Below are 16,208 nucleotides of genomic sequence, written 5' to 3' on the forward strand. Positions count from 1 at the left end.
GCTTTGCATGCTGGGGTCACACCTGTAACGTATTTCACACTGGGTTATATTTTGAGTGGCCACCTGGATGAGGAAATAACATGTTCACAGTGCATGAAGACTACATCCCTCCCTGCCAGGTAGGAACAGGTGTTTGTTTTAGCCAACATTCACTACATTAATACACCATGGACTGCTTCAATATATCATGTCTGTTCTTACTTTTTTAGGGAATGGGCTTACTTAAACTTTTCACCTATTTCAATCACTTATCTTCAAGGTCCCATCTTCTGTCTGATAACAATAGTCTTTGTGGTAAATGTACAAACCATCTGCCATGTGACTAAACTTCCTAAAGGTATGTTGCACGGATTTGTTCCACAGTTCGAAAACTAAATTAAATACAAGAAATGGAAATGGAAAAAAAATGTCAAAGGGCATTCAACAATGCATTCACTACGAGTGATTTTTTTTTTACACACAGCGAGGGAAAGTAATGGCATTTTCTAGTCCAACTGCTGGTTAGCTGGACTAATTTTTTTTATTATGTGCAGCTTCAGGGTATGTGAATGAAAAGATTGATTGTGTGAATGCAGTTTCTGTCAGCCACAAACAGGCAATGAAATACCAAGCACACCTGGAGCAGCATTCACTTTTGACAGGCACATACCAGTGTAAGCCCCTATTAGAAAAACAATGAGGTCTATCATAAAACATTTATGGTAGATAAAGTGCCGGAGAGTGCTAAAAGCAAGCACATTATGGCAGCAGGTCTAAAATTATTTCAGAGGTGGACTTGTACATGAGGGTGGGCACACAAGACTCGGCAATGCTGCAAAGAGTTTCTCTAGATAAAATGATAAAGGTCAACGTTTCTGAGCTTTTATCTGAATATTAGTGCAATCAATGCATAGATATTAGGTTTTTCACATTCTGATTTACATCAAATTCGCTCTTGCAAAATAGGAATGACTGAATCCTGACATATGTTATTGCACAGTCTCCAAAGTAAGATAATAAGGCTGCTAATTCTATTTATTCATGAAAGCATTATGTAGCTTTCTCTTTAATGTCACATCAATCATCTTACAAAAATAAAGAAGCTTATCTCTCTTGAAAATTATTAAAGCTATAATGGCACAGTTTTTCATTTTAAACTTAACAATCATTTTCCGTTTTTCATTAGTGCATCAACAATCTGTGACATCACAGCTTACTATTAGTACCAACAGAGGGTGGTGCCACCTCCACCACCACTTTCCCCAGGTTTTTCCCCGCATACATGTAGTCCACCGCCCGGAAGACTGAATCCAAACCTACAAACCTCCCCCCCTCTGCCACATCCCCACAATCCACCTCACACACTAGCTTCCCTTTGGCAAACATCTGCATCATGCTACCCAGAGCCTCTTTGTAGTCACTGAAGAAGTGGGGCAGGAAGAAACCACGCATGCTGGCCGACTTCTGAAGCAGCTTGACCGGTAGTGTTCCTCCTCTAAAGGGTGGGATCCCTGATGCAGACTGGTACCCGGAGATGAAGCCAATCACTATCAGCCGGCCCTTATTGGCCAGACTGTTCACTGCCAGCTCCAAAACGCTGCCTCCAACTGACTCATACACCACGTCTATGCCTTGCGGGTACTCTTTCCTAAGAGTCTTGGCCAGGTCTTCTGTGGTGTAGTTGATGGGCCTGTCACAGCCGAGGGATTTAAGGAAGCCGGCCTTCTCGTTGGACGAACAGGTCCCGATGACGTGGCAACCGGCCTGTTTGGCAAACTGCACTGCAAACTGTCCGGTCCCTCCAGCGGCCGCCGTGACGAGGACCGTCTCACCTTTGGCCAGGTCGCCCAGACGTTTCAAGGCGATGTAGGCCGTGGCACCGCTGACCAGCAGGGTGAGGAACTCTGGCTTCACCACGGGGACGGGAACACTCTCTTTGGCCGGCACCACCGTGTACTCGGCAAACGCACCACTGCTGAAATAGGCCACGGTGTCCCCGACGGTGAAACGGGAGCTGGCGCTAAGGCCGAGGCCGACAACCTCACCAATGCCCTCAAAACCAGCATCGAAGGGAGGCTTCAGAGAGGGGTCGTAACGGCCCGCAGAGTAATTAATATCAGAGGCGTTGATTCCCACAAAACTGGAAACAAACAGAAAAGAACAATAGTTGTAGATTAAAAGAACAAAAATGAAACTGTTGCATGATGAAGCTGTGATGAAAATGTATAGAAAACATTCACAATGGCATACAAGAGCTTTAGTTCGGTCATTAGTGTAAGCACATCTTTCTTGAGTTCCTGTCTGAAGGTCAAGACTTCAGCTTCCTTCTCGAGACACGTCTGCACAGGGCATAAACACCCTGGTTTGTTTTGGCAATGATTCCCTTTTCTCTTGAAGAGAACAGTCCTGCTCTGACAGGGAAAGGCTTGTATCACAAAACACATTGCATGATGTCATGATTCATTGTCTTCAGAGACACCCACAACAAAATGCACTTTAAAAAAAATCTTAGATAGTTGCTTCTTGCCTCAACATGAAGACGGCTGTTTTCATCTTACTTCGGTAACATGTTGGAAACAAATATGTGAGAAAGGAATGTATAAATAAATCATTTACTGTCTTTTAGAGCAGCACGCACGCTGTGCCTCATTACTGTGCATGTCACACATGTACGCTGAGCTCGTAGATAATGCTTCTGTGGTTTATAGATGGGTCCCGATGATACAACAAAATACCTTGATTTGAGCACTTTACATCTATGGAATCAGCTCCCTCACAGAGAAAGACTAAGTTATCATCAAAGGTACAACTATTCCACAGTACATACCCAAGAATACTCAACTCTTTATGTTTAAACGTATTAAAATAAGATATCTGCACCAGCAAAGTCACAATCTGCTCAAACATAATATTCTAAAAAACTTTTAAACTGATACACTCACCAGATGGCAAACTTTAAAACCCACTACTTGTTAAAGTGACATAATATACGTTATCGATATGAATGTGATGATAAGTACTACAGTTTAAAAAAGTGACAGTCACATTTATACCAATTCATTGGTTTGTCTAATATGAAAAATACTAAAAAGAGAATATACATCATATGATCTGACGCCACCTCTGTCTTTAATGCACCAAGTCACGTATCTGTCTACATTAATGTATGCTGGAGTCAAAAGTGCACACATGGATCAAACGTCCACTCAGTGATCTTTTTCTTTAAGATTTCCCTGTACGTTAAAAACATCTACTCTTACCTAAAACCAAACAAAACAAAAAAATAATAAAGAAAACAGTCTCCTTTCTTTGTTGTGAGTTAATCTGCTTCTCCCATTGCATTTAACATCCTTTTTTTCAATTATCAATTTCTCACTCTTGGTTTTCTCATTTAACACTTTCATATTTAGCCATCAAGATTGAAGAGTGCTTCTCAGTTTGCACCACAATTCAACCAACACACATATTTATTTTCCCTGTTAGTTAAAACATCCACTCAGATCTCAGATGACTGATACCTCACACACGCACACACATGTAACAACACAAGCTCACACAACGGTCAAAGGTCTTAGTTCACAAGCAACTGATTACTATCTTACAAGGCAATAAGTCACTGCCACAGCCTTCTATGTTTTACACTCCCCCTGATGGAAAACTACAGTTTATTGGATAACACTATAAACCCTGAGGTGCATTTGAGTGAGGATAATTTAGCCTCTCATGCAATATTAGATCAGGCATACAGTCGTTATAAAAAATAATAATACACCTTTTCCACTATGAATTACAAAACATTGAATTCTGTGCTTTTTATGAATTTCCATCATGGTCTTTTAGACTGTGTGAAGCGTCAAAAATGTGTGTGTGTTGACTTCAGGTGGGTTTACTCCACGCGTGAATACACTGCTGGGCTCTGCTGCTGTAAATGAGAGAAATGATGCTGCAATTCCCGCGCCATGTAACACTGCATCTCCTTCTCCATCTCTTGATGCCAGTCTGAGCCCCCCCATGACTTTCTGTTTGCAGGTTTGTGACGTAGAGAGAGAGACAGGAGGACAGAGAGAGAGAGAGGGAGAGGGATAGAGAGAGAGGGAGAGAGAGGGAGAGAGAGAGAGAGATTCCGAGATGGATTGATAGACAAATGCAGAGAGGGCGGAACTTGGAATTACAGTACAGCGCTTATTCCTCACGTATTTTGCCATCTTGTGATGATGATGATGATGATCGCAGGTGCTGGACAAGGGTAGATCGAGGTAAGCGCAGCCCTTTTTACAACTTCTCAACAATATAGTGATAGATCGACATGAAATAACGAGCCACAAATAGACCCAGATCACGCTGTGGGTCATCTATTGCTATTCTGACCGCGCGCTCACACACACACACACACACACACAAAACCTTGACACACACACACACACACTCTCTCTCTCTCTTTCTGTGTCCACGTTTCAAAAACAACAACTTACCGATTCCTGACGAGCAAGTCCGCGTCCCCGGGTGTCGGAACCGCAGCGGTTTGCACAGAAACCGCCTCTCTGAAATTAGGACTAAGCTGGGTTACGACCAGCTTTTTCATAGTGCTCGGTATGGAGGATCCTTTAAAATCCATGAAGTGCGCCGAGTAGGACATGTCTATGATGAAGCGCCGCGCGACCGGATGAACTCCTGAAAGTGCGTCGGTGCCCCTGAGCCCCCGACCGACCACCGACACCGCTCTGCTGCCGCTCCTCGCTAGCAGGAGGCTGGACATGGCCACGAAATGTGACAAAGTTCACGGACAACTTGACGTGCGTCAGCGGCAGTGGCAGTAGTAGTAAAGCCCCGCTGCCGTTAGCCTGCGCTATAGGCTCTCCCTCTGCACAGGCAACACATGCACAGCGTGCAGCAGGCCAGGCCGGGCCGGGTAGAACCGGGGCCAGACGAGCTTGTAAACAAAAATAAAGCCCGCTGTTCTCTGCTGCGTGGCTCTCGGATACTTACGCAAAAAAATCCGCACGCACGGAATCGAGTATTTGGGATTAAAAACGTTTGCACCGCTGCAGCCTTGTAAGTAGCACAGCAGCGCCCCAGACTTGTCGTCGGAGTCCCTCCCCTTCCCGGACACAACACTCACTTCCTAGTAAGGTGAAACAAATCAATCCCCATCTCCTAACACATCCTCAGCCCTTATTTTCCCCTCTCTTCCTCCCACGAAAACAACATCAGCCCCCGCTGAACCTTTCAAGCGTCTACAAACACAAAACACAATCATGTCGCGGGTTGCGTAAATGCGCTTCCCGTTTAATTCGCGTGGTTTATTTGCAGAGCAGAGCGCTCTGTAGCCGCGTGAGCTCCATGCTCTGCTTGTACACCTGTAACCACAATGTGTGTGTGCGTGCGTGCGCGTGTGTGTGAGTGAGAGAGTGTTAGCTATCTGTGAAAGTGTGTTGTTTGCATCGCAGTCCGCCTTTGCACGTTTTCGTGTGGCAGTGTGTGTATGTGTGTGTGTCTCTTTCCTCCGCTGTCATCTTGACTGTCGTTTTCTGGAAGCATCTGGTTTGTTGAAAATGTTCCGCTATCGGTACAACACACCGGACCCTCGCTGCTGAACCCTCGTCCCACCCCCAGTGGGAGTCAGAGCCCGAACTCGTGCTCTCTGCTCTGTCACTGCCTCGCTATTGTGTGCCGAAGATGACATGCAAGTTGTGTAAAACCTCGTGAGAGATACTTGTTGTGGTTTGCAATACATGTTCGTCTAAGTTTGGTTTTAGTTCATGCCCCGATAAGTTCCGAAACAATCTTTCCCTTTGTCGGAGGTTTGGTTTTTTTTTTCAAGCAAAGGGAGAAGGAGAGAGAGAGAGGGAGAGAGAGAGGGGGGAAAAACAAGACAATTAAAAAGATTGACAGGTAGGCTCCTCTGTCAGGGGTGACGCTTGTGGAGAGGGGAGGAGTAAAAATGTAGCAGGAAAAGCCACTCGATGCGTCTGTCTATCAGTTGAGACTGTCTGAAACAGCTTCTGGATCCACCGCGTTTCCATTTTTTCTTTTTTGGGAGACCTCGGATCAGTCCCTGGAGTTTTCCTCCCTCTTTGCTGTTTTCAAGAGACAAATATTTTAGTCCATGTCGATCTGATCTGTTGTTGGCGAAGCTTGGATGCGCCTGCGTCTTGTTTGTGTTCCCTCTCAAGTGATATCCTCTCCACCGCATCAACCACCCCTCCAAAAAAAAAAAAAAAAAAAAAAAAACCCGACTCTGTCCAAGATGCGATGAGATGAGCGGTGGAAATCATTTCCACGAGTCTTAAAACGTAAGTACGAGAGAACGCCTGCTCGTCCCATTTATGTTTTTTTTTCAATGGGAGAGAAGGAGGGAAGGAGGGGAGGGAGGAAAAAGTCTCCGCCGGACTGGTGAGGCTGGATCCGGGCTGAGGTGGCGTGGTGGTGACGGGACTGACATTAACCCATCTAATGCCTGTCTATCTATTTTCCCCTCTCCCCTTTCTCTCTTTCAGGTCTGAGGCAGCAGAGGAGGAAACACAAGGATACATTACTTCTCAGAGCTGTGCGCTGCGATCACACGGGACTTATTTGTTTGGTTACTGGCAGAGTTTATTTATTTTTTAGTTTTGGTGTGCGTAAAAGACGCAGCAAACTATCGTCCCCCTCCAAACAGCACCGGAGATTAGGGGGATTTTTCCAGGGGGAGTGAACTGAAAACTTGGGTTTCAAGGTGTTCGCTCGCTGCTTATTTTTTTTATTTTTATTTTTTTTAACCCTGCCACGAGCGAGATGAAGGAAGATGATCTTTGATGGACATGACGGTGTCAGGAGCTGGCCGAATCCCTTCGTAATTTTTCAGCGTGTTCTCTCTGAAGCCGATCCAGCTATTAAGCCCCCAAAAGAGCAGCCAGTTTGAAAAGAAGACTTGACATTTTCTGCCCGAGATCAACCACCTCCCCACCTACCCCTGCCCCGAAAAACGGGATGATTTTTCAAAACTGATAGACTTGATTAGTTTGTAATTCCTGCATGAGAAGCACCGTGGAACGTGACGGTCACTATGCCGAGGAGAAAGCAGCAAGAGCCGCGGCGATCAGCAGGTATAACCCGCCCCTTCATTACGACCATTTCACATCCCAGTAGCCAACTAGTTTTTATTCACATGTGCCATATGAAATAATATCTTCCTCCACACCACATTCTTTAGTTGTGCTGCATGCTGACATTTATTTTACTTCTCTGCTTAAATTTGTTGTGTTACTATATTAACACAGCGCGTAACTCACCTCCAGACCCACACTTTGTGTTTTAAAACGTCTCTAATTGCGCATATGACGCACAAATCTGCGCAATGCCACTTTTTTAAATAATTTCTTTTAAATCCTCCTTTGCCAGGAAAGTTCTCTTAAGAATGGTGAGATAAACTAAATGGTATGTTATGGGGGATAAAAGGGAGCTTTTGAGGTTCAAGAGTGAGTAATGATGAATAATTGACTGGGAAAGAAGGGGGAGAAAACTGGTGAGAGCCGGTTTTTTCCCTTCTTTCTATTTTATTAGAGGATTGCCATCCTTGATTTGATGCGTGATTGATCGCCTGTCATGTGGCAGTCTTTGATCTATTCATCCCTGATAAACATCAATAAATCCCTCCATGAAGACAGGCATGCCTCTGGTAGGTTTAACCACTCAAACACACAACCCTCCTGTTGTCTCAGCCAGGCACTGGAGAGCAAATAAAGTTGTGTATTATGGTGTAGAATCATCTCATTTTATTTTCTGCGAATCTACTAAAAGCACATGAAAGGAGTGTGTGTGTGTGTGTGTGTTGAAGAGACCACATACAAAAAAACCTCTTTTTTAATCAGATGTTTGAGTCCCTTCCTGCCTTTTTCCTCCTCTGTGATAAATGTTGATTTTTTTCTTTACGCGTTCCCATCCAAATTCAACCCACATTCACTGTAAGAATCAGTCCAGTAAAGAAATCAATATCCACTGCTGGAGGGGAGTATAATATTTGCAATGTGACCAACTGATAAAACCAGGTGTTGGCAGAGGACCGACAAGGTTGACTTCTAGTGGTTTGGATTTGGACTCCCCCTTTTTCCTCTCGTCTCCCTGCAGCCTTTAAACAAATGTAAATGAGTGACAGGGGTTTCTACCTCTGTGCTAATGAGGCAGAGCCTTTGAAGTTAGGCATTAACAACTGGAGTGAACAAAAGACAGTTACAGAATTTTAAAGAGATTTTGAAATATGAGGTGCAAAGCGGGTCGAACAGGAGGGCCAGCCGACGAAGACTTTGAACTCAGCAGGTTTTATCATTTTAAGCAGGGAGCTGGTGATGATGGTGGTGGTGGTGGTGATGAGGATGAGGAGGAGGATGAGAAGGAGTGTAGGATGGGGAACATTCAACCGGTGCTCGTCGTTGACTTCTTCGCTCCCTCTCACTTGGCTTTCTAGAAAAGCAGTTCTCACATGATTCAGATTTTAGATATCGAGCTTCACAGTACTTCTGAGTGTGTGTTGTGTGTGTGTGTGTGTTACGGCTAAAGCTTTGATGAAATGTCCCTCTGGAAGAGGTCAGTAGAGTGACTCCTGTTAGGTTTCTGCATGTAGATGGAGCCATGAAAACATGACATCGCTGTGACCCCTCCCCTCCCCTCTCTCACCACACACACTTTCTCTCTCTCTTTCTCTCTCTCTCTGTCTCCCTCTCTCTCTCTCTCACACACACACACACACATAATATACAATTGATCCATCACACTGTCCGCTGAGTGCCATGCGCATCATGGGTTGTAATGGTCAATCGCAGCTTGGCAGATGGGATGTTTTCCATTCTTCCATGAACATGAAGAGATAACGCCCTCCACTCTACATTCCCAACAGCAACAAATAACACACGAGAACACACGCGAACACATACTCGTATACAATCACACACACTGAGGGTAGCCTGATGCTCCACTGGGAGCTGGTACTGACCTGTGGCTTCCTCTCTGTGTTGCTGCTCAGAGAGGAAATTGCTCATGGTGGGACGGAGCAGGGAAATCAGAAGTCAGACAATTAAAACAGCAGCAGATCTGTCTGGACTGCATGGTTTCCTTTCATTTCTCACCTTGTATCTCTTTTAAGAGAATATTATTAGTTATGCTATGTTTTATTTTTGTCTTTTAAGGCCAAATCCTGCATAAAATTATCCCACAACACCAGAAATAGTGAAAGACCTAATTGTCCTAATTCTTTGAGTTAAACAGTCAGTTGTGGAAAATTTACAGTTTCTTTGCCTTATGTTCTTCATTTATACATTTTAAGGATATGCACTGAATTTTAGTCTAGGGTAAAAAAAAATTAAATTACATAGTTCTTTTTCATTCGTTTGAGTTTTTTTTAAAAGTACATTACACTTCCTACGCCGACAAAATTCATTTCAAAATATTGTTTAATTTTTCAAACAAAACTTTGCAGATATTTCCTCAGTATTATTTATTTTGAAGGTGTGTGTGTGAGTGTGTGTTTGTGTGTGTAAAATAGCCAACATTTGAGATACTATTTCCCATAGTTTCCCCAACAAATGTAGCGCTAATTACACTTAATGGAAATTCGTAGGATTTTTGTAGGAATTCAAAAGCCAAGATGAAACGAAACTTTGAAAAAACACACCCTGCATTGGCATGTGTGTGTGTGTGTGTGTGTGTGTGTGTGTGTGTGTGAATATGTATCTACAGTATATTTTTCTTTGTGCACAGATTTATGCTCCTGTGTGTGTTATTACACTTGTAGCCTCAGCTCATCATAAAACGACTCCATTTAAAGGTGATGAGGACAGGAGGGAAGGCAGCTACCATTAACAGGCAGAATGGAGTGACGCCGTCTTTCATCCGAGGAAGGGCTTAGATAGTCTTACAGGAGGAAGACGAGGAAGAAGGGCAGATAAGATACTCACTGTTATTTTTGTGGAGCACGATAGTTAATTATAAAGAAAGACTGTGTGTGTGTGTCTGTGTGTGTGTGTGTGTGTGTGTGTGTGTGTCTGTGTGTGCGTCTAGGGTGGGGGTAAGGTTGCTTCCCGTTGGCTTCATTAGAGAGAGCCCTAATTATCTGTGGAGCTGATGGATTTGTGACAGGCCCTAACGATTAATGCTGACAAATTCAGTAAGGTGTCAAGTCCGCAGCTGCCTTGATGTAATCAAGTTGATATTATACAGTCCCCATAGCCCCTAGTGCAGCACCAACTCAATTTGCCTGTGCAGGTGACAAATGGACTTTGCTACCTGACTAATCACGTCAGGAGACAATGCCAGTTAATGACCTCGGTAAGCCCCCCCCTCCCCTCCACCCCACCATCACCACCACCACTCTTATAACCTTGTAATAAGCAAGCCGGACCAGCTACAGCACATCGTAACCTTTACCTCTGCTCTCTTCTTATTTGCCATCATGTCCTTCCTTTGTTTTTTTTCCTTTACTGCTCAATTTTCGAGTCAAAGTAGCGAGTGCAAGTAAGTTTCCCCCTCATGTTTTCAGCTGGAATGTGAGGGTGGAGATTTTTTTTTTTTTGAACTGTTTGAAGAGATTTATTTATTTTTATATTAATGACACTGCTCAGGCCTCGCTCTAACCGCTTGATATATCAGCACTCCAAAGTAATCCCAGGAACCATTTTTAAAACCTAGACGTTCTGTTGAAGTTTTTACACTTTTGCATGTGTTACCGTTCTGCTCCTAAATCACAGCCACATCATAACACGGTCTCCATGCACTTTGGCTGAACGTCCTCCCAACTCAGAGCTGTTAGCCGCCTCGCTGAAGGCCTCCAGTTTATTCCGAGCAGGAGAATCACAGTGCCCAGGGATTAATGATTTTGCATGCCCGGGGTAGCTAAGATTACACAGCGACCTTTGTGCTCTTACTTGGCGATACTGTTATGTGATATTCTCCCCTCGAAATAATCAGCATGCTGAGATTTATGTCCCCCCCCCTCCACTCCTCTGTCTGCACCAACGTCCTGACGAACACAGCAGTGTGCGGCCACTAGGTGTGTGTTTTAGTTCATGTTTTTATTTGTTTTTGTACACGGATTTGAATAACACCCTGCTTCCTGAGAATTAGAGCTAGTCTTGTTTTGATGAAAAAGTTGATTTTCAAGCAAAGGAACTAGTGTCTTTGGCCTGAAAGTTGGAGCGGATTATAACTTCCGATGGCTTAAAGGCTCCACAGCTTCTGAGAAATGAGAAGTTTATGTTAGAATTTGATGAAAAAAGTGTGCGTGTCTGTTTGTCTGTCTCTGTGTGTGTGTTAGAAAGAAAGAGGGGGAGAAAGACAGAGGTGAAGAGTGTGAGCGTATATGTGTGTGTGTGTGTGTGTGTGTGTGTGTGTGTGTTTGTAGCTTAACGCTGACCGGTGTTAGTTTTCCTGGAATGAATAACTTGAACGAGTGTACCGGTAACCACGCCATGTTAGTCATCCTCTTTAGCAGGGCCTGCCTTCAGATCCCTTCTCCGTCCCCCGGCAGGAGCATGAAAACAACCTCCAACAGCAGCTCCGGTGCCACATATTTCTTACTCTCTTGACTGTCATATCTGGTCACTATTCCCAATCAAAAGGAGGGATATCAGACAGAGCAGGAACACATATTGATCCACAGCAGCCTGTTTTACCCCCTCTGCACCCCCCTCCCTCCCTTCAGTTGTGTTGTATGCTTCCTTGCCATTCTCTTTGGCAAGTGTGATATGTGTTTGGACTTAGCCAGAGGTTACGCTAATTGGAGCGGCGGTGTCGTTAGCAGGTGGCATCGATCAACCCTGTCGATCGGCACTTTTGCTCCTGCGCCACCCTCTGAAAGTAATAGTTAAATTTACATCCGGGATTTGAGCCAGTCAAAGGTCAGTCATGCTCAGCTTGCTCTTCTAATGCTCCGAGTCACCACAAGTGCTCCTGTGTGTGTGTGTGTGTGTGTGTGTGTGTGTGTGTGTGTGTGTGTGTGTGTGTGTGTGGTATTAGTTTCCCTAGTTACAGTACATGCATTAGTTACGTTTATTACCCTTGCAAAATGTCATTCATTTGCATAAGCATAGTGCACAAAAACATTCGTTACATTCTCATCAACAAAACGCTCTCGAAGATCAGCATGAAACGTTTGCATTCTAGTATTGATTATCGGTGAATAACTATAATCAAATGGAAGGTATTAGTAAGGTTTAAGCAGCATGTGTGAAGCTTTCCCTGTTCCAGCAGATAAGGATATATTTCACACCACAGCATTAATGCCCGTCCTTGTCTCTTTCTCGTTCTTTCTCTCTGATTCTTTCCGGGGCATTCTCAACAAAAGCTGCCCTCAGGGCACACTGCTACCATCACTAGCTGTGTGTTGCCCTCGCTGCACTTTAAACACACACACACACACATTGTCAACCATAAACACAGACAGTCAGACTGACAGACAGACAGACACACACATACACACACACACACCTACACCTAATGCTTAAGTGCAGCCAGCATGTCTCTGTGGGAGGTCATAATGGAGGTGGCTTAGTATGATGGGAAATCATATCATTAAAGCAGCCAGATGTGCTTTGTTGCCTGCCTTGCAGCACATAAAAACAGCAGCAAGTCATGGGATCCAAAAAAGAAAAAAATCTAAGTCTGAGAAAATCAAGTCTGAAACAGATAGAAAGCAGCCCTCTGGGACTGGGCTGACAAGCAGTCTTACTCCTGACTGCCATAGAAAAACAATTTCCCCCCAAATAAAGAATTTTTGTTCTCATTTTTCAATGTTGCAGCAGCATAACAAACTCGTTTTTTTTTTTAACTTTCGTGAAATTCAGATTGGACTCAAAGCTTTGATAAACAGCGTGCTGTTGCTGTTATCGGCCCTGTGTTAAGTGTGCTTAATTACTATGTAATATTTGTGTTGTGCTGAGTAATTACATTTTGTTAAGGCTCCACAGTGGGGATGTAAGGCTTAAGAGCTCATTAATGAAAATTTGTTGATATGTTGTGTTTTCAGTTTTTTTTTTTTCCCTGGCACGTAATTTGAGACATGAGGAAGATAAGAGGGGAAGCGTTCAAGAGAAGTAGTCGTGCAAAATTTAAGGCCAAAAATTGACATCTCAAATTTTCTTAAGTAAAGTATTACATTTGCCGAGGGTAAATTTGCTCTCTTGATCAGCGCCGTGCCTCCTCGAGAGGGTATGGGAAAGTCTGCTAGAGCCAAATTTAACATGTTACTTCTATCAATAAAAGATGAGCAATTACAGAATATTTTGTCTAATAAGTATTTGAATTCCTTGGCGCTGGAGAAAGAAAAAAAAAACATGTAGCTTACCCACTCATTACATCAGTTAGCAGGGGGAGTGAGAGGCAGCTCTTTGATGCCAACAAACAAACAAGACAAACGAGATGGGCCCACTACAGAAGAGCAAAAGCCCTATCCAGGGACACCCAACCCCTGCACACTCCTCCCTCTCCTCCATCACTTCTTCTTCTTCTATGCCTCTCCACCTCTCTCCCTCTCTCTCTCTCTCTTCGTCTCTTTCACATACCTCTCATCTCTTCTCTCTCGTTTCTCGGCACTCCCTCTCCTTTTATTTCTTGCTCTTTTCCCCTCACCAGCATGTTTCTCATCTCACATCCCCCTCTCTTCTGGATAAATACTCATTTTTTTGCCACTCAAAAGCAAAGAGAAAAAAGACAGAAGTGCTGGTGATAGGGGAGGGGAGGGGGATGGGGTGGAGTGAATGAAAAACGGGGATGACAAAAAATGTTTTTTAAACTGCGCTCCCTTTTTTTGTCGCCTGTTGGTTGTACCTCATCAGACAAAGTTAGGTAGAGATCGTCGGAGAAATGAAAAGCTGAAAGGGAAACAAATGAGGGAAGCAATGAAAGAGTTTAACTGTGCATTCTTCATATTTTTTTGAAGCTATTTTTTCAAGAAATACCGAGTCATTTCAACACGGTTTGAATGTGTTCAGCGATGTAATGAAATAGGTCTGTTTTGGCGTTATTTGTACTGTCATTCCAATAACTGAATAGAATCGAGAGAGATGGGAAGATGATGGCAGTGGGCGCCAATGTTTAGTCCCAACACCAGCATCAAAGAAGGAGGTTGCTATAGTGGGTGCGTGTCTATGGGGGCGGATGGATAGAAAGGGGAGGGGTTGGTGGGCTGGAATCGGTGTGGGAGGGGGGCAGCTTTTAGGACGGGTATTAGAGCTGACAGATGAACGGGACGATGGACAAATTCTCCCGCAACAGCTGTGACTGCCGCCATTATCCTGACAGGTGTCAATTAAGAATTACTGCCCGGCCGGCCGAATGCCCCTCCCGACTCACACACACGTCCCCTGCGTCTCTACAACCCCCCCCTCCCCACCTCGCCCCAATCCCACCTCCCACCCCCTTGTCCAGCTGTCGGCGTGTGAGAGAAATAACACTTTACCCTTGTCAGTGTTGTCACAGGCCCTGCAGTCCCGCTTCTCTTCCCCCCTTTGAAACTGCAGCCAGCGGCAGACACCTGCTGATCAATAGCTCAGCGTATTAGTGATCATGGGGATGTGTCTGTAGGTGGACATTTCGTGGGTGGTGTGGAGGGGCGGCATGTCCAGTTTTGTCCATTTTACGGCAGTACAAACTACCAGGGGCCAACTCTGCTCTCAGGTTACCGAACATCACCCGAAAGATGCAGTGACATCAGCATCTAAAACTGTTGATTTACGAGACCCCCGCCATGACTCTGGTGCACAGACTTACATCAGGCTGCAGTGTGTTGTGTTGTGTGCTACAGGTGGAAAAAGCCCCTTAATTACAACTACGATCTGTGTGTGTGTTGTTGGATGCATCCATACACAGTGCGTGGTCGTGGTGTGTTTGCTTTCTCCAAAGCAGTAGCTGCAGACTAATCTAGATGTTGGTTCCCTTCATCCTCCCTCATTCGCCCCGTTGGCTTAAAACAGGGCCCATTTTATTCCACATTGTAAAGTGAGGAGGTCAATGAGTGAGAAAATGAACAGTTGCCATTGCATCTCTCAAAGTCTCTCTTCCAGTAAACCCGCTGGCTTTTTGGGTCGACCGTCGTCGGGCTTCTGGCTTTACAGTGAAAAAAAAAGTGGGGAATTTATGCGGTGTGTGTTCTCCATTTGCCATATTTTCCCAATTTTTAGGGGTTTAAATCACTGCAGTGGCATGCACTTTAATTTCCCTTTAATTGTTACACTGTAATAGAAAACATTATGTATATGAGACTGTTTGGCCAAAGTGTTGACAGCGTGTGTGTGCGCGCGTGCGTGTGAGCAATAAAGACGTGCTTGCCGCCTTGCATACCTCTATTTCTAATTATACACCATATAGTTTAGCCTCACATGCACGTGTGTCGTATGAATTTTAAAGTTATTATATGCTCATGTGCCACACTGTTGACACTGTGTAGTTATTACTTGGCTTCTGTAATAAATGCAGTTTTCGGTGGCAGCGCAGAATAAACATGAGAAGCTTCAGTCGGTAAGAAGGAGGAAGCAAAAACAGCAACGAGAAAAAGCAACATGAGAGTGAGCGCAGAAGGCTCCCCAGGAATACACAGATGGATTTGCATGTTCACTTGGGAGTTACAGTTTTGGATTTCCTCCCTAGAAATCATTTGCCACAGAAAATAACCGGGGAAGATAATATCAGTGTTATTTCGCTACTCCTGCTTTATTTGCATATCTCTTGTTTTAAATAAGGCAACCCCTTGCAGTGAAATTCGGTTTGTTTTTCGGAGCTTCATCCTGCATCATCTCCTCTTTTTCTTTTTTTTTTCCTCCTCATCACAAACCGAACCTCTCTCTCTCTCTCCCCCTCTTTCTCATTTTTTTTATTTCATTCTTTCTTCAGGCCTACCCCATCTCTTCTGTCTCACACTGGCACTATACTGCTCTGAGCGATTATCAAACCTGAGAATATTTTCCATCCCCATGCAAATCACCCACCATGCTCTCTTATCATTCCTGCTTTGCCCCTCCATCCCAAACGGTTGTGTGTAATCAAAGTAAACGGCAGCTAAAGCTAAAAGGGAAACGCTCTTTGTGGAGATGGATGGGGGGATTAAATATTAACCGGATGCGGCTGACTTAAGGCAAGTGTTTTACATAGCTGCTCCTGCCGCGGATGCCGCGCATTGATCCCCTAGCCCCGGTGCCTTCGCTTGTTTGGCTGCCTGCCGTTAATTTTTCACCATCATCTCACTGGCCAGGCCTTTAGAAGGAAGA

The 16,208-nt window shown here is 44.3% G+C and overlaps 2 protein-coding genes across 3 annotated transcripts in view; one reads left to right on the forward strand and one right to left on the reverse strand.

The window, feature by feature from the left end:
- Nucleotides 1-633: 633 nt before the first annotated feature.
- LOC310999603 (prostaglandin reductase-3-like) lies at nucleotides 634-5,102 on the reverse strand. The gene is made up of 2 exons (XM_083990090.1): nucleotides 4,452-5,102; nucleotides 634-2,119 (listed from the first exon to the last, which is right to left on the reverse strand). Exons 1-2 carry the CDS (start codon nucleotides 4,733-4,735, stop codon nucleotides 1,186-1,188), a joined length of 1,218 nt encoding a protein of 405 aa, XP_083846216.1. The 5' UTR covers nucleotides 4,736-5,102; the 3' UTR covers nucleotides 634-1,185.
- LOC310999601 (teashirt homolog 1-like) overlaps nucleotides 3,570-16,208 on the forward strand; it is a 37,338-nt gene continuing 24,699 nt past the window's right edge. Inside the window, exons 1-2 of one of the 2 annotated variants that reach the window (XM_083990085.1) lie at nucleotides 3,570-4,235; nucleotides 6,477-7,064. In XM_083990085.1, the coding sequence (XP_083846211.1) occupies nucleotides 7,025-7,064 (40 nt within the window). In that variant the 5' untranslated portion in view covers nucleotides 3,570-4,235; nucleotides 6,477-7,024. Of the gene's footprint in view, nucleotides 4,236-5,315; nucleotides 6,273-6,476; nucleotides 7,065-16,208 lie in introns of those variants that run through there. The other variant, XM_083990084.1, reaches the window with a different exon arrangement.

Source organism: Trachurus trachurus, assembly GCF_905171665.1.
Source record: "Trachurus trachurus genome assembly, chromosome: 16".
Lineage (NCBI taxonomy): Eukaryota > Metazoa > Chordata > Actinopteri > Carangiformes > Carangidae > Trachurus > Trachurus trachurus.